At 38.2% G+C, this 25,023-nt stretch overlaps 1 protein-coding gene across 3 annotated transcripts in view; it reads left to right on the plus strand.

Moving 5' to 3' along the window:
• tsc22d2 (TSC22 domain family 2) overlaps nucleotides 1-25,023 on the plus strand; it is a 40,795-nt gene that overhangs the window by 13,187 nt on the left and 2,585 nt on the right. The window contains exon 2 of one of the 3 annotated variants that reach the window (XM_081385126.1): nucleotides 2,136-2,198. The exons of 1 other annotated variant lie outside the window; for it this stretch is intronic. In XM_081385126.1, the coding sequence (XP_081241252.1) occupies nucleotides 2,136-2,198 (63 nt within the window). Of the gene's footprint in view, nucleotides 1-2,135; nucleotides 2,243-25,023 lie in introns of all 3 variants that reach the window. One more of the 3 variants, XM_081385128.1, reaches the window with a different exon arrangement.

Consider the following 25,023-nt stretch of genomic DNA (forward strand, 5'->3'; position numbering starts at 1 on the left):
ATCGTGCAGCTCTATTGTCTTATATCTCTCTCAGTATATGAGCAGTGCGAGGGCTTTCCAGTGCTTTCAGTCGCACGTCTCTTCCACATGTCCACTTGGGATATTACGACACTCAACACTCATAGGTAATGACACATTTCATCCTCTGTTGGAATGAAAGTGGCTAACTTCTGTCAACCGCATCTACAAGCAAGGACAATTTTTTTTAATTAATATCGATTTTGGGCTCTGTGCTCAAGATCCGAGGACATTGACCCGTCCAGCATGTTGTTAGCCCTGGCTCACACTGGCCCGATAAAGGAGAAGCAGCAATTTGGATTTGCAAGTTCTCTCAATGAACTGGAATATATTTAGTTTCTTATGAGATAGATGAAAAAAAACGTGAAAATCCGGACGTTACTCTGTGATTTTCCAAGTATGAGGAAGTGTTACTAATAAAGTGAATTTAAATTTATCATTAACAACACTTCCTCTGTTTATACCTTCGTCCCTTTATTTGTTTCAAGCTAATTTAGGTTGTGAGGGGTTATATTTCTATGGCTCCCTGTTATGGACACTTTTATTTTAATATCAGTTGATTAGCTGACATCCTGAAAAACAAATCAGAGTATTTGTTTTAACCCACTTCCTTGAATTAACTTTGAGATGTTTCTATAAATTAATTGTCTTTAGCGCTATAGAGTTATTACTCTGTGTGCAGAAACCTGTTTCTTTGTAATCCTCTATCAGCTTCACTTTCCTGAGGCCAATTCCACCCGTCACTCGTCATCTTTTGATGGAAACATCAAAGAATATTTCCATGAGCGTTTGTTTTGTGCACAATTTGAGCGAATTTCACTAATAATCCATTTAGGGTTTCTAGTTTCCTGGTGTTACTGCATTTGTGTCTGTTTTTGGCGCTAATTTATGCAACTCTTTCCAGCACACATGGAAACTTTGCCGATTTCAACAGAATTTGAGCACAAATCCATGAAGTCCTTTTTTTTTTTTTTTTTTCTCGTTTCTTCTATAATTTGTAAGTGCCTCAATTTTTAAGCTGTAGCCTTTAACTTTTTGATTTGGTTTGATATTGGTTATTGATAACAATTTGCACGCTAATCATTTGCAAAATGCCTCCCCCCTCCATTTGCACGTTCATATATTATTAATCAGTACATTTATTCATTTAGCCTAAATTGCTCTAAATTGGCAAAATCACTTTCATGTATCAATTAGAGTGTAGCATCTCCATTTAACATAATTTCATAATTAAGTAAATCCACAGGTTCTTCTTCAAAATTGGCTCCAAAATGTGAAGTTTGGCTAAGTTTTGCCTGTCTTGGCCTATCAATGATGTGCAAGGTGTTTTTATTATTTATTATTATTAAAAGGTAATGTATTAATTATGAGGTATGATGTTGTTCACCCTTTTTTCTTAACCCAGTTTAGTTAACCATGCAAAACAAACTTTTCTGAACCTTTTTTGTTCCCAAAAACAAATTATAGTTTCTATCTAGACTTTATTGAGTTAGTGGCTGCTATACGACAGCTTTTTTTGTAACTATAAATGTTAAATTATTAAGTGTTGTATTCTAGACCAAAAGTTTGGTCCTAGACCATATTTAAACAGATTTGTTTTATGGATGCTTTAGATTTTATAATTTTCCATACGTCTTGGACTTTTATACCAGTGAAGCCTGATTAAAAGAAAATCAATAAAGGATTCAAGACATTGCCGGTCACAGGATAATGGCCACTTTGTAACATTCAGTGTGTTGCATGATCGACCAAAGTAAATCGAATTAATCTCATTTTAGTTAGGCTGTATAAACTTGGCCGTTAATCAATGCGATCATTTGTTTTCGGGATCCATGTCTCTCACTCGAAGGCTGTTCTGGCTTTTTCTGTTTGGCATATTCATGCTGAACTGAAACCTTCAGGGCTTTTTCTGGTGGCTCCGACGCCAGTGCTGTTTTTCACTCTGAGATATGAATGGCCATTCATTTCAACTTTGTCTCGAAAGCCCCTGGGGCATTCTTGCTTTAAAAAAGCAAATTGGTTTTGATCTTTCCCCTAAAAACCTTTGACATTTATACTTTACCTTATCACTTATCATATTTCTCTCTCTCTTTCTTTTTCTTTTTTTTATCTGCAAGGAACCCCTCCACAGCTTTCTATCAAGCCTTTCCAATCGGCAGGTCAAAGGCCATCAGTGATGGGTATGATCGCTGTGTGTATCTATCACATTGCACTCTTGACAGCCGTGAGTGTGCATGGAGTGAGCATGGCATTTCTTGAAGTGGTTTCAGGCTCAAGTCAAAGGGCCGTGACGCACCAAGCGTGGTCAGCCGTCGATGAGCATCTGTTGGGCTAGTTTTTGTGGTGTGTTCCACACGTCGACTCGGCTCATGTCAGCGGGAGTTCGCCCGGTTCAGCATGTTGAATCAGCATTGGTGAGAGAGATCACTCTGATTGGCTGTTCAGTTTAGCAAATTAGTCAGTGCGCTAGTGTTGTAAAAAGAATCGACTTCGGTACCAAGTCGGTACTGACATTTTAAAAATGTGACGTTACCAGCATTTCCCTCAAGCATTTTGAGCGCTGTTGAACGGATTCTTAAACGACTCTGATTGGCTATTGTGTTTACGCGCTCAACATGTCTGTTATTGGCCATTGTGTTGATGCACTCAACATGTATGTATCTGATTGGCCATTGCGTTCACCTGCTCAACATATGTCTCTGATTGGCCGTTGTGTTCACATGTTCAATATATGTCTGTGATTGGCCGTTGTGTTCACCCGCTCAACATATGTCTCTGATTGGCCGTTGTTCACATGCTCAACATATAGGTCTCTGATTGGCCGTTGTGTTCACATGCTCAACATATAGGTCTCTGATTGGCCGTTGTGTTCACATGCTCAACATATATGTCTGCGATTGGCCGTTGTGTTCACCCGCTCAACATATGTGTCTCTGATTGGCCGTTGTGTTCACATGCTCAACATATGAAGAGTTTCGTTGCAAAACGAGATATATTCATTTTGAGAAATGTTGGTTATTTGACATTATTATTTAAGACATCAACAGTCAAGTTCATTCACAATTTTTTGTACATTAAACTATTACTTGAGCTCAGTGAAGGCCATGGACACAATATTCTTCAAATCCAGGATATTTATTATTTAATTTTATGTCCATAAATAGTTCATAAATAAGTCAAAAACCATGCCAAAATGCAACATATTTATCTTAACATTGTTAAACATCTTAAATTGGTTAAAAAAAATACATCATAAATATATGGAATAGTATATACAAAGATTGATTAATAATAATAAGATTCTGAGTTAGTTTTGGCCAGAACATACACAACATAACATTTTTTTTTTTCCTATATATCCACCATAGGCTATATTCTACTACTGTAATACCATTGAAGAAATCTTTTGGATCATCAGTGGGAAAATTAACAATAATTTATCAATTAATCGTAAATATTCATAATATTCAAAAACATAATGCCATAATAAACATAATGTGACTCTGGCGTGTGCCAGTAATCCAGGGCAGTCCCTGAATGAAAAGGTCGGATAACAACGTACGGACGTCTGTATGCTTGTGTTTCACATAGGGACAGTGGGCATTAAAAAAAAAAAAAAAAAAAAAAAAAAACCTTGCGCTGCCTGGCTAGCTGAGCTGTCAGAGCAAACAAACTGCAGGATGTTTATCGTTTCAACCATCCTTAAACAGCTTCGGACTATTTGTGATTGGTTACAATTTAGATAAGTAAGATTAAGTTAGTTAGATAAACGACTTGTAGCTTGTTACAGAAAGAGTGGAGGCTCCTTCCACACCGCTGCTGAAAACCAAACCTGTATGATCAGATCCATAACGTTAGCTTGACTCTGAAGCTTTGATTCTCTGACTGACAGACAGCTGTTGATCAGTGACGTAGCCTACGTGACTGACAGCTCGCCGCCTACAGTATAAACAATTAAATGGTAAACGTTTTTTAGGTAGCCTATTGAATCCTCTTTTTAAAAATATGTGTTTTATGTTTTGATATTATCGTTAAATCACTGAGCAAACTCGGAGCACTTCACCGGCGGTGACTCTCTCCTCGCTTGACATCCTGAGCTCGCGCAGCATCCTGAACGTTCTATAGCCTAACCGTTATATCGCACTTTGTAAAGAAACTGGGCTGGCGGATATCGCGTTTTGTGAAAAAATACATTTTGTAGTAGGCTTAAAATGTACATTTTTAAATCTTATTAATGGCAGCAATTCACACATAGATTAAGGTACATCTGAACAGTGATTTCCAATAATAAAATCCAAATGTCAAAAAATGGCGTTTATCGCGTTTTGCAACCGAACTCTTCATATATATCTGTGATTTGGCCGTTGTGTTCACCCGCTCAACATAGTCTCTGATTGGCCGTTGTGTTCACATGCTCAACACATATGTCTCTGATTGGCCGTTGTGTTCACATGCTCAACACATATGTCTCTGATTGGCCGTTGTGTTCACATGCTCAACACTTATGTCTGTGATTGGCCGTTGTGTTCACCCGCTCAACATACATGTCTCTGATTGGCCATTGCGTTCACCCGCTCAACATACGTCTCTGATTGGCCGTTGTGTTCACATGCTCAACACATATGTCTGTGATTGGCCGTTGTGTTCACATGCTCAACACTTATGTCTGTGATTGGCCGTTGTGTTCACATGCTCAACACATATGTCTGTGATTGGCCATTGTGTTCACATGCTCAACACTTATGTCTGTGATTGGCCGTTGTGTTCACATGCTCAACACATGTCTCTGATTGGCCATTGTGTTCACCCGCTCAACATATGTCTCTGATTGGCCGTTGTGTTCACATGCTCAACACATATGTCTCTGATTGGCCATTGTGTTCACATGCTCAACACTTATGTCTGTGATTGGCCGTTGTGTTCACATGCTCAACACATGTCTCTGATTGGCCTTGTTCACCCGCTCAATATATGTCTGTGATTGGCCGTTGTGTTCACCCGCTCAACATACATGTCTCTGATTGGCCATTGCGTTCACCCGCTCAACATACGTCTCTGATTGGCCGTTGTGTTCACATGCTCAACACATATGTCTGTGATTGGCCATTGTGTTCACATGCTCAACATATATGTCTGTGATTGGCCGTTGTGTTCACATAGTCAGGTCCGAATCTTCAAGATTGTGTAACCCTGTAGGCATTTTTGAGGAAAAGTTGTTATACCACATTTTTAGAAAGTTCAATGTCTCCTGAATAAGGATCCATCGTATAACATTGAAATAAGGGTCCCATTTTCTTGTAATTGTCATTGAAACAATAGGTGCATTATTCAAAGCCAAAACACTACAGGTGGATAGGGTAAAAATTTTAAGTTATAGATATCACCATAAAACCTTTCCAGTTTTTCACTTACATAGAGACAGACATTTTTTGTATTACAAGTTTTCTGAAATGTCATGTTTACATATGCAAATGAGGCATACCAGTATATATATATATATATATATATAATTCGAGGGGCAGGCATACCAGTGCGCGGTTCCCCCTTTCGGGCTAGCCCTGTCTCTTCGCGTCTTCACAAAGGTTGTCGAGGCAGCCCTTGTTCCTCTCGACGACTGGCTGATCCTAGCTCACTCTCGAGACAAGGTTTGCGAACACAGGGACCTAGTGCTGCGGCACCTAGCTTGTCTGGGCCTTCGAGTCAACTGGGAGAAGAGCAAACTCTGCTCCGTGCAGAGGATCTCTTTTCTCGGTATGGAAATCGACTCGGTCGCCATGTGCGTGCGCGCGCAGTCACTGCTAATTTGCCTTCGTCAGTTCGAGGGCAAGAGTGCGTTTCCACTGAAACTATTTCAGAGGCTCCTGGGGCATATGGCATCCGCAGCCGCAGTAACGTCGCTCGTCTTGCTTCATATGAGACCGCTTCAGCTTTGGCTTCGCGATCAAGTCCCGAGGTGGGCATGGCAACAAGGCACGCTCCGAGTCCCAGTGACTGCCTTCAGACCTTCACCCCGTGGACGAACCTCAGTTTTCTATGGGCTGGAGTGCCCATAGAACGAGTTTCCTGGCATGTTGTTGTATCAACAGATGCCTCCATAATGGGCTATGGCGCCATGTGCAATGGACATGCTGCCGCAGGCTCCTGGACAAGACCCCAGCGCCTTTGGCATGTCAATTGCCTCGAGTTGCTGGCTGTACGTCTCACCCTGCACTGCTTCTGTGCGTTGCTCAGGGGTCAGCACGTATTAGTCCGATCAGACAATACCGCCACAGTAGCGTACATCAACCGACAAGGTGGTCTGCGCTCCCGCCGTATGTCGCAACTCGCCTGCCACCTCCTCATATTGAGTCAGAAGCATCTGAGGTCGCTTCGAGCCATTTATATCCCAGGAGACCTGAACCGTGCAGCTGATATGTCTCGGTTTCGGCCTCTCGCTGGAGAATGGGGACTCCATCCCCAGTCGGTTCATCTGATTTGGGATCAGTTCGGGGACGCACAGGTAGATCTGTTTGCCTCCCACGACTCTTGCCACTGTGACCTGTTTTATTCCCTGACCGAGGGCACGCTCGGCACGGATGCACTGGCGCACAGCTGGCCGCGGGGCCTCTGCAAGTATGCGTTTTCCCCCAGTGAGCCTTCTTACGTAGACTTTGCGCAAGATCAGGGAGGACGAGGAGCAGGTAATTTTGGTTGCCCCGTATTGGCTCAACCGCACCTGGTTCCAAGAACTAGTACTCTTCGCGACAGCACCTCCCTGGCCAATTCCTCTGAGAAAGAACCTGCTTTCTCAGGGACGGGGCACCCTATGGCACCCTCGTCCCGATCTTTGAAACCTCCATGTGTGGTTCCTGGATGGGACGAGGCAGGTTTGAGTACCCTACCACCAGCGGTGGTGGCTACCATCACTTCCGCTAGACTAGAGCATCGTCCACGAGACATGCCTATGCGTTGAAGTGGAACCTCTTTGTCAACTGGTGTTCTTCTAAACTTAAAGAACCCACGAAAGGCCCGATCAGTGTCGTGCTTTCCTTCTTGCAAGAAGGGTTGGAGCGAAGGTTGTCTCCCTCCACCCTGAAAGTGTATGGTGCCGCCATTGCCACACATCATGATGCAGTTGATGGTAAGTGCATTGGAAAGCACGACCTGATCATCAGTTTCCTGAGAGGAGCGAGGAGACTGAATCCTCCTCGCCCTCCTCTCGTTCCCTCTTTGGACCTCTCTGTGGTTTTAACTGCCCTGCAGAGTGCTCCCTTTGAGCCTCTGCAATCAGTGGAGCTTAAGTTCCTGTCAATGAAAACAGTGCTCCTGGTTGCATTGGCCTCCATCAAGAGGGTAGGGGACCTGCAGGCATTTTCGGGTGACGAAGCGTGCCTGGAATTTGGACCGGCTAACTCTTACGTGATCCTGAGACCCCGGCCTGGATATGTGCCCAAGGTTCCCACCACACCCTTTCGAGACCAGGTGGTGAACCTGCAAGCGCTGCCCTTGGAGGACGCAGACCCAGCCTTGGCACAGCTCTGTCCAGTACGCACCCTCCATACTTACATAGACAGGATGCATTGTTTCAGGACTTCAGACCAGCTCTTTGTCTGTCATGGTGGGAAGCTGAAGGGAAAGGCTCTCTCCAAGCAAAGGTTGTCTCACTGGATAGTGGACACCATTGCTTTGGCTTACCAGCAGCAAGGTCGACCATGCCCCCTTGATGTGACGGCCTGCTCCACCCGGAGTGTGGCATCCTCTTGGGCTCTAGCGCATGGCGCCTCGCCAACAGACATATGTAGATCTGCAGGCTGGGCGACACCTAACACGGCCTCTGGGCAACCCCCACGTGTGTAGTCCACTGTAAGCCTCTCTGAGCATGTGTCTTTCCCTCGGCAAGCTACCTTGCCACCCCTGGGTTTGAAATATTCCACCTGCAGCTGGACACCCCAGTGATTCTCAATATGCAGCCCCCTGGGGTCATGTGTATTCCAAGTCCCCCCCTTCGGGCTGGGCATAATTGCATATTTCCACTGATATATGCTTCCCAGTGTACCTTGGCATAATTCCAGCAGCCATTAAAAACTATCCCTTTCATGTTAATGTTGTTTTTTCATTGTTTACATGTTTTAATATTCTGAGAATGCATAGTTTTAGTTCTAATGTTTAATGTTTAAACTGCAACAAATGCATTAAAACTTTTTTTTTTTGGCAGCCATTTTGTTTTTATTGTTTATGCCAAAACAGTGATGTTTACAACTTGTTATACGGCAGAAATGGATTCAGCACCTAAAAATCATATAGAAACAACACTTGAAGTACTTTTCCTCAAAAATGCCTACTGCATCTTATCCAGGGCTATTTATCTATTTTGGGACCTGACTAACATGCTCAACACATATGTCTGTGATTGGCCTTGTGTTCACCCGCTCAACATATGTCTCTGATTGGCCGTTGTGTTCACATGCTCAACACATATGTCTCTGATTGGCCATTGTGTTCACCCGCTCAACATATGTCTCTGATTGGCCATTAAATTCACCCGCTCAACATAGCCTATGTCTCTGATTGGCTACAATGATCAATGCTTCAAAAACATGTTGTCCTTGACGCTCTTCACCGAGCGCTTACACAGATACACACAGGAACGATAGAAAGCGGCATCTATCAGCAGATCCGTCCATCAGTGGATATATTAGGGATCCGCTGATAGACGCCTGCTTTGAAAACGTTGACCATTGTAGCCAATCACAGACACGTTGAGCACGTGAACACAAAGGTCAACCAGGTGTTTAAGAATCCGTTCAACAGCGCTCAAAATGCTGGTATCGTCTCATTTTCTAAATTTTGGTAAAAGTCGGTACTTTTGACAACACTTCAGTGTACGGGAATAAAAAGCTAAATTGAGCAAAGACAAGACAGCACGTACAGAAGGAGGTTTTAATTTGACATCATCTTACCTGAGCATTCCAGGGCCTGAGTATTTTCATGACTGAATACTTCACGAGTTGCTACCCTTGACAAGAAATGCAACAAGCAAACAGCACAGTTAGTGTGAGAGTTATCACCAAACTAAAGCAAAATGTGATCAAATGCAAATCCTCATTACACATAAATGCTCAATTTCAGTGGAATATGGTGATAACTGGCCGGGTTGCAAAATGTATGACGCGCAACACCAACAAAATGAAATGTAAGCCATCATATCATGATAAATTAAGAGACAGTCACTTCCAAATTATAACCGCGATCGTGGCATGTTTGAACCCAGCAAGCATTGTTGATAGATAATCCTATACCACTAGTCTACCCCAAATATGACTCCTTCCACTTCTGAGAGCCCTGGAAATGTGAAAATGGTCCATTGTTGACAGGTTTTGCTTTGGCATCTTTAAAGGCACTCGTCATACACACAAGAAAGGACTGATCAAGAAGATGTTTGAGTGATTTAGGTTGACCTGTGTCGGTAAGAAATCAAGTGGACCGGAGTGTGTTGCAGCAAACATTTTCTCAACCTTTGGATGTATGACGTTACTTCACATCTCTATGTCAGGGTTCCTCATTCATGGTTCAGTTTCCGGCAGAACTAGTTTGATAAGATTTTAAATATAATATAACCTATATGACAAATAATGCCTATGTGAGATATATGTGATGTGTATCCTCAGTAAAGCCCAGAATACACAACTTTTGCCCACATTTTTGCCCTGATTTACAGTCTGGGCGAGTCTACGCTAGTTCCCAAATGTCAGAGCTAGCATATTTGACTTGACAGGTTTAATTGAAAATCACGATTGGTATGTTGGACAGATTTATTTCAGTCTCCATCCAATTGGAGAATTTTTCAACACCATTTTTCATGCATTTACTACCAACTATTTTGCATGAGTTTGTTGCATTCGGAACGACCTGAAAGTCTGGTAGTGTGTGTGATCCTTGCTCGTTTTTCCTCTGTAACATTAAAAAAGTGTGCAAGTGTATGATGCCTAGTGTTTTAAAATCTGTTCAGACTTAAAGTCATGTAGTCTTTCCCATCCTTAATTAAGCTCCTGAACAGATTAGTAATTGGCTCTAAGAGTCCTTGGTAAATGTCTGATTAAAATGTGTCATTTGTTGATCTATTTCTCTTTCTTTTTGATATATTTGTTTTTTTATGTGGTTTTAAAGTACATTGAGTACTGGGCTTTCTTAAACCTCAAAGGCACAAATTGACATTTGATTATGATTGAGAAGTCGTTGGTTCTTGATCAAAGGGAGGGTTGTGCTGACAGCGAGCCAGAGAGATTGAACATTAGCGTGACTCATAACTCTGGCGGGAAGGATGGTATGGTATTCATGTCAGATTTTTGATATTTGCTACATGTTCGCTCCTGTCCCCACAGAAGCGCAGTGTTCAACCGTTTACACTAGTCAAGCCATTGCCCTGAACAAAAATCTAAGGCCTTTTGTTTTGTGACCCGTATGCATTTGTAAGCAGGTCTGAATGACTGATTTATTGTGCTGTGACTCACCTGAATTTCTGCAGAGTTTTCATAATTACAGGCATGAAAACTCCTCACCTTTCGGCGAAATTCGCCGTTTTGGGTCAAAATGTGTCACCTACTTGATTTGTGCAAATCCGATGAAAAAATATTTGGTGGGGGGTCGTGAGAATCTTTTCAATGAAAATCTTAAATGAAGATCGCGGATTTCAAGATTTGAAAACGTATATTTTTCTCTCTGTTTTGGCCTTCCGTCCACACTGAGACGGCGTTTTTATTAATGAAAACGAAGCTTTGTGAAAACGCACTCCAAAGTGGATACATTTGAAAACTGCGTTTTTGCGTTGTAGTAAATGTAAATCAATTTAAAAACGATGACGTAAATTTAGTATATTGCACCAATAGATGTTCATGTTTATACCGGTATTGTGCCTGTTATGTGCTGTTCACTTTAACACTGTTGCTAAACATAATTCTACATTGCACACTCTTCATATCACAGTCCTGCAAAGATGACGGAATTTACTCACATTTGCTGTCCTGCGGCAATACATGAGAGCAGTTTTAGCGTTTTAGACCAAACATATGGTGACTGCGTGCGACCTGGACCGCATCAGTGAATGGGGAGATATTTTACTAAATAAAATGATCCCGTCAGAAGAATTGCGCGAGAACTTCATTTATTTTTCCATCTGAATCACATCAGTGATCTTTTGTGGGGTTTTACGCATGCGCAGTAAAGGTGAATTTAGCGTTTTCAGGCGTTTTTCAAAAGTTTCTCATCCACACTGAAACGTCCGAAAATGCCTGAAAACGCTAGTGTGGACGGAGAGCGTTTATAAACGAAAACGCCGTTTTCAAATGTATCCGGATTAATGTATACGTAGCCTTACTTGTCTGTGTTTTCAGATCATCCGCGCTTCATCCAGATCATTTAGAATGAATATATATATATATATATATATATATATATATATATATATATATATATATATATATATATATATATATATATATATATATATATATTAGGGCTTGCATAGACTAGTCGAGTAGTCGATAGATCGACTACTTCAACCACTATTCGACGCTGTCGGAAACAATCGACTACTCGAGCGTCCATTAACCATAAATGAATTAAAAATGTCGAACGTCACCAACAGACAACACACGTCAGATGTGTGGAAGAATTTCATCAAGGATGACAAAAATATTGTAATTGGCCAACTCTGCAAGAGGCCGTTCACATATTGCGTCTAAAAACGTGTGTAAAGCGCGCGTGGCTGTGCCGCTGTCTCCTACAAGCGCTTGCGCTCCTGCGGCGTCTGTCGTCGCTATGCAACCAAACTGCGCTCTCCATGATTTTTTTTTTTTTTTTTTTTTTTTTTTTATTGAAAATTTCAAGAATTACAAACAAACATGGCTGCATAAAATCAGTTTCTTCAGAATAAGATACAACAAAAATATAGCCAGAGGGAGCAGCTCTCAATACAAACAGTAAATATATATGTAGTCTTAGTAACAAGAATGAGGATGAGACATTCAAATAAAAATAAATAATAATAAAAAAAAAAAAAAAAAAAAAAAAAAAAACAACATAAGGGGAGAATTCAGTCATTGTTCAGCTATTAACCTCAGTTGGGAAGTGTTTTAGGGTATCATATATTTTTTGTGCTTTAGGACTTTTCAGAGTTTTTAAGGATTTCATATACAGCTTAAATTCATTTAAAAAAACAACAAATTTGGAGATGATTTTACAATTCTACATTTGTGAATAAAGAATTTAGCTAGACATACAATTGTATTAGTACAGAGCTCATCACCCTTGCTTTGTAATATCAAACCAAATGTTATATCATCACAGGAGATAGAGGATGGGAATGAAGATATCTGTTGCTTAACCCATTTATGTATATCACACCAAAATATCTGTATCACATTACATGAGAAAAACACATGGTTCGTAGTTTCGACATCAATTTCACAAAATGTACATGTATTATCATCTATACCAAAGCGAAGTCTCAGTAATTCTTTAGAGGGGTAAATGTTGTTCATTACTTTGAAATGTGTTTCTTTCACTTTAGGAGGTATAGGGAGTGTTAGATACACTGTTCTTAGTTTAATGATTGACACTTTATCAAATTTTTGTAGTATGTTATTTTTATTTTGCATATTAGGATAAAGAAAATCAATAAAACAATTTCTAATAAAGTGATTGGTGCATTGCTTATCCAAAACAAAGATCCCTTGAATTGATAGTGGGGCCAATTGTGGTTGTATCGGGTAATATGCCAAAATGTTTCTTGTTAGAAGGACAAATCCTTTGGGTAGTGCTTTATGTAATTTAGTAAAGTCTGAATTTAAGGGTTTGAAATTATGTTTGATGCAAAATTGTTCATAATTTAAAAAATGTCCGTTGGTATCCATTAAGTCGGCCATAGACCATACATTTCTCCCATACCAATCCTCAAAGAACAGAGATCTGTTGCGGTGCAAAATATATCTGTTGTTCCAGAGTACAGATGTGTGGGGTGAGAAGTTATGTACGTATAACATTTTCCAATACAAAAGTATTTGTTTGTGAAACTCTGACAATGATATAGGTAGTTTGTTAACACTAAAGTCCGCTCTAAGAAGAAATTCTAATCCCCCAATTTTCATGAATAAGGTCATTGGAATACAATACCAAAAGGAGTTGCTGTGTTTGATCCAAGATTTTAACCAATTTATTTTTAAGGTTCCATTAAGGCAGTCAAAATCAATAACTTTTAGTCCTCCTTCCTTAGTGTCTTTAACCATATCGCTTTTCTTCAAATAATGTGGTCTGTTTCTCCAAATGAAGTTTAGATTAATTTGGTTGATAGATTTAATCAATTTGTTTGGAATGGCATTGGAATAGGCTGGATAAGTACATCTTGATAAACATTCCATCTTAGTTTGCGCTCTCCATGATGACGACGAGGAAGTATCATTCAGCAAAGGATTCATTTATTTCTAGCCCTTGCATTAGCTTTACTACTAGATATATTTCTGGAGATGAGAAGGAAAAACCCGCCTGGAAAAACTAGCGCACCATGTTTCTTTCATTATGAGCGCGCTCGCCGCGCGCCTACATTTGAAATAATGACCTTGAACGCGGAAAAGACGCGATATGTGAACGGCCCCTAGAAGCAGACGTCTGAAATGAAAGGCAAGAACGGCTATTTATTTGGCTTTAGACTTGTACATGAAAATTTAAAAATGAAATGTCATAATTATAATGTTTTGAGAGTTTACTTATGTAATTGTTGCATTAGGCTATGAATTAATAAATGTTTATTGATAAGATCTAGCTATTTCATTTACAGTAGCATGAACGACGAGTAGTCGAGTAACTCGAGTATTGTTTTGATAAGAAATCGACTAGCAGAAATCAGTAGTCGTGCAACCCCTAATATATATATATATATATATAAAGCTATGGTTGCCAGTTATTGAAAAGACCGGGTAGAAAACATGCTCTTTTAACAGAAAAGCTCTGACTGGGGTTTAAATTATTGAAATCTAGCAACCGTAAGCATGAGCGCTCGTAAAAACAGTCTGTAATGTGTTGTCTTCTCATTTATTCGACAAAAATAAGTGGTTTTGGTCAAGTTTTTTTTTTTTTTTTTTAATCCCCCCCTGTCCCAGTTTTAATCCCAAACTGTCGTGTGCAATACATGCAAAGCGTAACTTGCTTTTCGTGGGAGCACAACATGCATGTTAAAGCACTTAAAGAGGAAAAACCCGGCACGAGACGAGCCGGTGAGAGGTGAATGTTCTCCAGCTGGAGCTAACGTAAATAACTAGCAGTAAATCTCTTTTTAGAGAATGCAATACTACTAATAATAGCAATAATATTAACAATAATAATATAATTACAGTAATGTGATGATTATTTTTGCATAGAATAAAGCTTGATCGAGCTTAGGAGTCAGGGCTGTTTTTATTATTATAACTATTAGTTATTACAGTCTTATCACTTGCTTGTATTTTGTTCCATATTCATGAAGACTTACAAAAAGAGATGTTATGAACAATATCATGTCAGTTATTTTTTTATACTGTAAATTAAAAGGTGAATGAGAATGTCTCTGTCAGCTCAGCTGTCAATTTTTTTTAAATTGTGTTCTTATAATAATTGTTTGCAGTTTAAAGGCCCTTTCACACTGGATGCGATTTTTACGCACGAATAATTTGCGCGATGGTTTTATTTTTTGATCAGCTGTTTGTGTAATGAGTGCTTTCACACCGAACGCGAATGTGCTGCGGCGAAAAAACGACTTTTTTTTTTCCGTTTCGATGTCGATTTTTTTTTTCCTTTTGCGGCGACAGAAAAGACTTCAGCCAATCATATACTACAAGGACAATGATTGTGTGGCGTAGCATTGCTAACCAACTCGGTTATCACGACTGTGAGTATGTTGTGTGATAGTTTTAGTTGTTGTATAGTCCTGTGCTGTGTAGGCTAGCAGGCTAAACTACATTTGGGATAGAAAGCTAATCGTCAAAGATAGAGATAGAGACCGTGTTTACGCGGCTCATGTGATGGGTTTTGACGCGAACTATTCGCACACGAACTATTCGCTTTTTCGTTACGCATCCAGTGTGAAAGGGCCTTAAGTTTGTCTGTAATGCAGCTGATAATTTTTTTTGTTTATTTTTTTCTATTGAAAGAGAACCGAATATTTAACCAATGTTAAATTTGCATGCATTTGTGTGTGATTTGAGTTGGACAGAAATCTGAAAACTTAAAGAGAATGACCTGTTTAGTTGCTCAAAGTTCATTAAAACAACCATTTCAAAAGCTGAAGTGATTTTCTTTTTTTATATTATAGTTAGAATATGTATAACTCAGTGTTTTAACTAATTGAAAAGGCTGAATAATCGTTCCGAACTTACTGATTAGTCAGCGAAATAATTGACGATTAGTCGATTAATCGTTCCAATAATCGTTAGATTAATCGATTATCAAAGTAATTGTTTGTTGCAGCCCTAGTTTTGTGTAAATTCTTGCCTCCATACGTTAAAATGGCCCCCATATTTTATGTTTTATTATTTTATATGTGTTATTATATTTTCTATATATTCTTTATGCAGCACTTTGGTAACCTTGTTTTTTAAAATGTGTAATATATATATATATATATATATATATATATATATATATATATATATATATATATATGCCGTATCCTTCTTGCCTTTTTTTTTTTCTTTTTTTTTTTTTTACCCCTGACCAGTTTTCATGTCTGTAATTAGATGAACCAAATTGACATATTGTATGCAAAACTATAAAACAATTTAACAGCTTTGTTGGTGGTTGCAGCACTTTTAGGAAAAGTATGAGAATAATTTTTATAAATCATTAGGACAGGTTTCGTGTGTTTGATGCTTGTCATTAGTTTGACGTCTCTCTGACAGTATTTATGGTACAAGCGAAGCGTGCGATAAGTCTTATTTGAATATTTATCCTGCTCTTTTATCTTCGTCAAAACACTCCAGGGCTTTTAGTTACAGGCAGTTTCCATGAAAATGCTTTTGTTTGAGAATATTTGCATTTTTACTCATTACTCATGTGTTTGCATCAAGTGCCATTACATTTTTTGTATAATTAGTTATTAGTGATTCTGATTCCGCCAGTTATATCTGTGAGTCATCGCTGTTCCAGAATTAAAATAGCCTATATTTGCAAATGAATGTAGAATATTGGTAACACTTTAGTTTAGGGTCCAATTCTCACTATTAACTAGTTGCTTGTTAGAATGCATATTACTATACATATTAGCTTTTTATTAGTAATTATAAAGCACATATTAATGTCTTATTCTGCATGACCATATTCTGCATCACTTAATCCACCAATACCTAAACTTAACAACCTTACTAACCAATAAAAAGCAGTAATTAGGAGTTTGAGGCAAAAGTTAATAGAGAAAATTGGACCCTAATCTGAAGTGTGACCTGAATAGTTATTTTGAGGGGATTGTTCACCCAAATAAATAAAATCTAATCTTTGATTGCCAGACAAAAAGATATTTTGCAGAAAGTTCAAGCTGCCCTTCTCCATGCAATGAATCTAGTCAGTGATTTACTGAAAATCTTCCATAACTCAACTTCTTATGGTGCTTTATTTTACCCTGACATGTTATCAGTCTACTTATTTTGTAGTGAAAAGAGCAATTTGGACAGTTTGCCAAATATCGCTGTTTTGGTTCAACAGAAGCTACTTTTTTTTTGGTGATCCTGCATGTTTACCCCCCATTTCTCTTTTTGTAAAGATTTCCTTACTAATTCAGATTATGCAATCAGTTGGACCTGATGAATAATTGAATTGGTTTGACCTTTTTTCTCTCGGATGTCCTAGGAAACTGCATTGACTGGCTAATTGAAGCACATTGCTGACCACTTAAAAGTCAGAGTTCAAATAAGACATTGTTTAATTTTGGTAATTTAATTATTTATTTATTTTTGCATAAAAGAAACCAACAGAGCAAAGATATGAACTAGTTTCTATAGCTTGTCCGAAGTAGATCAAGAAGCTGCTTTATCCAACAGGTAAAGTTCAATTGTGCATTTACTTCTAAAAATAGCCAGCCTTGGTTAATGACAGAACTTTGAACTGTGTTATGTAATCAAAGTAAAAAAAAATATCCTGCAAATAGCCAATTTCTCAACTGGGATATATGCTGTTGGGAGACCTTGACAGAAACAAGCTGTATACTTCACAGCAAATCCAGAGTCTACATCCAATTTTTATTAAAGAAAAGGATTTTACTTAAGATTGGTTTTTGCTTCAATAAAATCAGTGTATTCTTAGAAGTTGAGTTGACTGTAAAAAATAACGATAAAACGGCGTCTTTTCAGTTTCCAGTCGACTAGTAGCCTAGTTGTATCATTTCTTCCGATACTGCCCTCTGTAACCGGTAGGCGTGGCCGGTAGGCGTGGCAAGTGCATTCTGGGAGTTGTTGTCGTTCATCCACATGAGCCAAAAAATACATTTTCTGGCTTTTCTCAGTCTAGAAGGCACCAACTTCTAAAATGATTTCACATTTCTTCTACATAAATGACTCAATTTAAATACACATTCATCTTTACAGCGGTGAAATACCCCTTTAAGAGCCCCTCTTTTGGACACCATGTGCTTGGCATTGAGTATGTGCACTTGACTTTATGAATGGCTGCCCACTGCTCCTTGTGTGTGTGTGTGTGTTCACTACTCACTGCTCCCTAATGTGTGTGTGCACTTGTATGGGTTAAATGCAGAGTAGAAATTCCAAGTATGTACAAATTCCATACTTGGCCTTTACGTCACTACCCTTGACATTTGCCTTTTGCACTGTTGACAGCTGACTAAGTGTATGGGGTTGTCGGACAGTTTGACAAGCAAAATGATTCAATGTTAGATTGATTCATTGAAGAAATATTTCACTTCAAAATGAAAATTCTGTCCTCATTTACTCACCCTAAGTTATTTCAAATCTGTATGAATTTATTTCTTCTATTTAAGACAAAGGAAGATATTTTGAAAAGTATCGGTAACCAAACAGTTGATGGTATAGTTTTTCCTACTATGGAAGTTGGGTTATAAGTTCCTACTTATTACAGTGGGGTTCATCAACTGTCTGGTTACCAGCATTCTTCAAAATCTCTTCCTTTTGTCTTCAATAGAAGAAAGAAATTCATACAGATTTGAAACAACTTAAGGTGAGTAAATGACTATTCAGTTGAAAAAGTGTTTTCATAGTGTTGAGACTCATCAGCATATCTATCCTAATTGTCCCCATTAAACAATGAATGCTTGCAGATTTAAATAAGCTTTAACTAAGCTACTATATGCACATCGGCAAACAGCAGGAGGCGCCTGTTGTAGAGCGTGTGGATGGAGGCGTAACAGGACCATTGGCTGATCCACATGAGTCCACCAGCGGTAGGAGGTCACTGATTCTAGGCCAGCTGTGTCCTGTCCCAAAACATTATGCAACAGCTCAACGAGTTAATTAGCGGCGTCTCTCAAGACTCTGGACTTGTTTACAGCAAATGGGTGTTGAGGATGAATCTCTCATGGCTTTGATTTAAAGCTGAAGGAATTACATAAACTTCACATGCCTTACAGGGGAAGAGACCCTCTGAACGACTGCACGGCATTTCAAACCGCGGTTTCTCATTTGACTCCGCTGCTTTTCCATTGTATTTCTATGTAAATATATGCTTATACACTGTTATATACCTATATAGGCCTAACACTCATATTTATATGCTTGACTGTTGCACTTGCATCTTTATTTCTTGTTTGCAGCATCTCACGCACCACAGGCCATTCTGAAATGCCAAGTGCTCAAGTTAAAAGTTTCTCGTAGAGATGCATGCAAATTTTGGCAACAAAAGTATTTTTGAAGGGCTAAAATAACTGGCTGAAACGGTGATGTTTAAAAGCCCTGATATACTCACAGCAGAGGTCTTTTTCGTTCTTCGTTTAGGGATAAAAAGAAGTTGGAAATAGCTGTTAGCAAACATCCTGAATCCCGGCAAAATCGAAATCGAAACCGCGAATTTTTGATTAAATGAATATATGCGAGTATCCCTGTAAACACAGTCGGTTAGGCCAATGTCTTAAATAAGCAGCTGATAAAGAACGCACAACAGTATAACGTGCACTAGCTCTTAAAGTGACAGCAGCCTAATATGTGTCTGTCATTAATGCTGATAAAACAAAAAAAGATAGCTTTAACTTAGGGTTGTAACGGTATGAGAGTTTCACGGTATATTGTATTAAACAATCATTTTATTATAATCATCAGCTACAGTGACCCTTAAATGAATGAAAACAGATAGGGTTTTTTTGGTTGAACATATGGTTTATTGAAACAAACTTTTTAAACAAAAAATAAAATAAAAATTATTGAAGTATGAGTCTACAGTTGAATTCATAAAACATGAACTTATTTTTATTCTTTATTTATTATTATTTAAGATAATTATAATATAATAGACAATAAAACTAATTTCACTGTTTTTGTCCTTGGCACCAAATGTCCAGCTAACATATTTTTACTAATCATATCATTAGCACATGATTGCTACAAAAGGAAGGAAGGAATCACATTCTGGGGGTTTCTGTTGCTGGGGTCAACAAATGTTGGTAGATTTGAGGGTTAAGTTCTCTTAAAATATTCATTTTTAGCAAATATTATTTAGCAAACACTCTGAAGGAACCGCGTCAACCCTGAGTCCATTATAGTCCAAAGCGAACTTTTAATACCTTATATACATTTTTAAATTGCTCTTCTATAGTATTTCAACTTGTTGATCTCCATGGAAATTGGCAATAAAGTTTGAGTGGCATTAAAACATGAGGAAACAAATTTAAAAAACAAGTTTGGACTTGAGATGGAAATATATATATATTTTTATATGAATTCCCTTTGAGTTCAGAATAATTGTTTGTACGTGTTCCTCTCCACATACATCCTTGTTTGTTTTTATTACTAATTTCAGAGTCTTTTCTCCTGAATTTCCCCAGTGTAGTCATTTATACAGGAGGAAGTTAGCTGGAACAGACTGGAATTCAAGTTGTGTTTGTTAGTCACGATGCAACATGTAGATATAATCTACTACATCACACTCATAAACCTTACGGTGTAAAACAGGGCGCTGAGAATGAGATAAGATGATGTCATGTCTATTGATGTTGCAAGAACTACATGATCCCAAGACTTACAGGTGTGTTATGCTCATTCATACTAGTGGCCGACCGATATCTTAGAGAGCAGGGTGGCCGATATAAAGCCGATATGTGACCCTGGACCAAAAATGGGTCAATTTTTTTTAATTGAGATGTATACATCATATGGAAACTGATTAAATAAGCTTTCCTTTGATGTATGGTTTGTTAGGATAGGACAATATTTGGTCGAGATACAACTATTTAAAAATCTGGAATCTGAGGGTGCAAAAAAATCGAAACATTGAGAAAATCTCCTTTAAAGTTGTCCATTTATTCGCAACTGTTCTGCATTCACTCACACAAATACATGTTTTACATATTTACGATTGGACATTTATTAAATATCTTAATGGAACAGGATCTTTATTTAATATCCTAATGATTTTTGGCATAAAATAAAAATCGATAATTTTGACCCATGCAATGATGTATTGTTGGCTATTGCCACAAATTTACCCGCCAGTCAAAATAAAAGTCTGGAGCGCCGTCAAAATAAAAGTCTCACTTCCAACACATCGGCCAATCAGGAAAACTTTGAAAAATGTTAAAATATCGGCCTTGGCGATATATCGGTCGACCACTAATTCATACTAACTAACTCAGCAAAAAAAGTGTACAAATAATTCTTAACAACTTGCGTCTGTTAATCAAGTGCCAGAGGTTGTGAATCCATATAATCATCAGAGGCATTCAATATTTTAACATGTATGTATTTTTAAATAAATTCATGACTTAAAAAAAAAAAAAAAAAAAAAAACTTGAATATCCACTTAGTTTTTGAAAGATTAGGGATCTGACTTCCAAGTTAAGCCACTGCATTTTATGGCAACAGCTATAGTGCAAATTCAGTGAGATTGAGGCATGAGGCATTTATTTGATTCGTTTCCTAGAAAGTAGACCTCTGGATCTTGTGGAAACTTGTGTAATTGTGTACAATCCGGACAGTCTTTCCTAAAGGTCGTATTTGGGTAAACAACTCCAAATTTAGAAAGGTTTATATAGTCAGTTGGTGTATATATAGACTAACACGCAGTATTCATACGCAGCCAGTCTTCTTGGCAACAAAGACGCAGTGGCCACCAGAGACGACTTGGGGTTAATTGCAGCTTTCACACTTTAACTTTAGAGCAGAAGTGATGTCCCTGCTCTAATGCTAATGCATTCATGAAATTAGGATTTACACATGAATGGTTCTAATCACCGTCGGCCATTTAATGGAGGATTCTTGTAGACTGAGATAAGCTTGACAGCAGTTTACAGCCTGAAGGAACGTGCTGGCTTTAGTTGCACAGGATTGTGAAAGTTAAAGGCACTTGATGCACTTTGGGAAACGCCTTTATTGTGTGCATGTTCGGGTTTGCATGCATGTGTGTGTTTTACGTGCCTGTGGTCCAGTTCTCTGATCAGGGTGCTGTTACTGTCGGAGTTGACTCCGGGATGAGTCCTAGAAAGCACGTCGTGTACCAGAAAAGTCTTCAGCTTGTTTGTAGGAGCACTGAGGGCACTCAATTAAATTGGAGACTGGTGACTTCTCGTGGTCCTCGTCCTTGAATGCACTGTACAGATACATTTGATTGAAAAACATTGTTTATATTCCATGTTTTTTTGGGTCATTCCTGGTATTCGGTGCCTTTTGGCCATCATAAAGAAATTTTTGTTTAGTCATGATAGGGTGATGTAAAGCATTTGAAAAAATATTCAAATAAAATGTAACCATTTATTAAACAAAAATGTCCACCCTGTTAGAAAAATAACAAATGAAAAGCATTGAAGCATAAGGTTAACTTTTTAATGTAATACAAATATTGATACTCTTGTAAATGTTCATTGTCACTGAAATATTAGTTTTTTTTGTGCTGATTTTATACAATTATTGTAAAAAAAAAAAAAAAAAAAAATGGCTTAACAGGGGTGGACAAGTGGTATAAAGGATGGATGGACGGATGATTTCTTATGGACAACCAGTTACCATTTTACTTTATTTTGAACTGGACTTAGATGGGAAACAATATTAAAACTTTGACAAATAACTTTAAATGCATTACTTACACTTTAAACATAAGTTCACTCTCTGTGTCTCTCTCTCTCTCTCTCTCTCTCTCTCTGATTTAACAGGGTGGACATTCTGACCTAAAATCAGCCAATGAGCAAAAACAAGCTAACATAGGTTTATTAAATATGATAAAATATTTTTATATTAAAATTATGATTTTTCTACTAACTTTTTCATATTTCCCTTAACAGGGTGGACGTACTAAAGTTGGCCACATCAAATTTGAAAGATAAATTGGTAGAAATAGACTGTTAAAATTATCGAGGATCTCACTCACTCGCCCAAGTTGATTTCCCTCCAAAAGAAGTGATGACAGCTTTATGATATAATGTCATTACATTTTTTTTTTATACTTTAATTTATAGAGAAAGTGTTCAAAAATAACAGGGTGGACCGAGGAGAAATGCTGATATGGTGGTTCAAAATGCTGCTAAATGTCTCATGTTCAACTTCAATATGCTTGGAGTTCAAATGGTGTTATTTATGACTAAAACAGCTTTAACATTAATATTGTTCAACATTTGAAAGCAGTACGATCATGATCTTTACGGGGACACAAAAGGCACCGAATCCCAGGAAAATGACCCTTTTGTGTCTGTTTATATTCTGTTATGAGTGTAAGATTCGAGGAATGCTGTTTATTCACCTTTAAACCAAATTGAAATGTATTTCAGGTTTGTGCATGTTAACCATCTGTGTAAATAGAGATGCAGATCTACTTTTCCTTTTTAAACATATTTAAGCATATGTACTGAAAATAAAAGTTTTCTTTTTTTCCCCTTAAATCTTCATGTTTCTACTGTAAGATGTTTAAATGTTTTTACTTAAAATGCATTGAAAAGTCATCTGTATGGTTTGTGTGCAATATACATCTTGTTTAATAAAACAATCGCGATGAAGAAAGCAGGATAGAGAGGAGCGAGTTCAGGCATAAACTGAAGCGGCGCTTCTGCGCATGCGCGACAGCGTTCCAAAAACACCAAAACGCGTGGAACGTGCTGAAGACGTGTGACTCCGCCCCTCTCCGAAGCCACGCCCCCTCCCCGAGACCACAGATCCCTTAAATCCTGAGGAGCGCCTTCACTACTAACACACACTTCTGCATCTGAGACTAACTGATCACCAACATGCGCTGCAAAATGAGCTATTGTCTACCGTACTCCCCCGGATCCTCTCCTACTTACTCCGCCAGACTTGTATCATACAGGGCACGATGCAGGTAAATGTTATGATTTCATAACGGAATTAAATCGCGCGATGTTTTATATAGGTAGACTCTTGAGTTATTGCTGAGATGTGTTTGTGCTTCGGGTGGCTTTTTCCGAAGATACACTTACTTTTTATACTTATTTGAGTTGTATGTCTACGTAAAAGAACATAGTTGTGAGAAAGGTGTATCTATGTAATATGATTATTATATTAGACTCGTGCATGTTGGGTTTATTGTGGAATGAGGGGAATGTCACGTACGCAGCGTGAACTAATTGCACTCATGAACACATCTAAAAGCTTGTATTGAAAGTTGTACGCTTAACTTATACTAAAACACGTGCTCGTGCTGCTTAAGACTAGTATATTTATTTAAAACTTACATTTAAGCCTTGACGTTTTTGAATAAACTAGATCTCACGCAGCGCATTGCAATCAAGACTCAAGACCATCGCAAAAAATAAATAAAAACTACTCGAAGTTAAAGTGTAAAGTTGGACAGTTTTAACTTGTTTTAACGCAATGCTCATGACACATGATGTGCCGCGCGTCTTCAGTGATGAAGTTAGCGTAGATTGAAAGCAAGAACACGTGTCTGAAAGGCTAACAACAACATTGAAGCGTTTTTAATTTTATTTTAAATATTTTTTTATTTTAAATTCGGTCACTCTTTTGTTTTGCCAACATAAACGTTATTTAACATGTATTTATAAAAATGGTAAATATGGTGCCAGGTATGGTAAATAAGACAACAGCAGTTAAATTAAAGTCCCTCTAGTAAATAATTTAATATTTGATCACCAAAATTACATTTAAATGTGAAAAAAAACAAAAAAAAACATTCATGCCTTGAAATAGCTTGAATGTAACTCTAAACCCTTGCTTCATTCAGTATAGGTGTAATCATGAATATGCAAATTAAACTCCTCCAAGCACTCACACCAGCTCCGAATACCTGACCCACTTTACTGTAGTAAACGCTGCTCAGTGGCAAGTGGGAATACTGGTTTAATTCAGACTTATACAGTGTATGTCTGAACCAGAAACTGATCCAGAAGAAGTGGAAGAGTGAATTATACAGTCGATGACACCAGTCAGAAACACCAGCGATTTCAAACCGTGTTTTTCACTGCAGTTTTAAGGAGAAAATACTCTGCAATGGTATAGGCTTATGAATTTGCACATGTTTTGTCTTAAAGCATATTAAAAACACTACATATACATTTTAAAAACTATTTTCACCAAAGGGGGACTTAAATGTGTTGTAAACATCAGGAACAATGAGAATTTTGCTGGATATCAGCTGTCTGCTGGTATATATATAGTATCACACCTTCATAACTCCATTATTTATGCACAAATTCTGAATATGTTTCTTAATGGGCAATGGAGTATAGCGATGACATGTGTGTGCATTCCCTGATTTTTATCTTGTACCACTGAATGTATGGTTTTATAGGATACGTGCTGATAAGCACAACAAGGAAATGTCATCTAGATTTACAATTCTGAGTTATTGCACATGAATAGTTGG

Source organism: Scardinius erythrophthalmus (assembly GCF_964197995.2).
Source record: "Scardinius erythrophthalmus genome assembly, chromosome: 14".
Lineage (NCBI taxonomy): Eukaryota > Metazoa > Chordata > Actinopteri > Cypriniformes > Leuciscidae > Scardinius > Scardinius erythrophthalmus.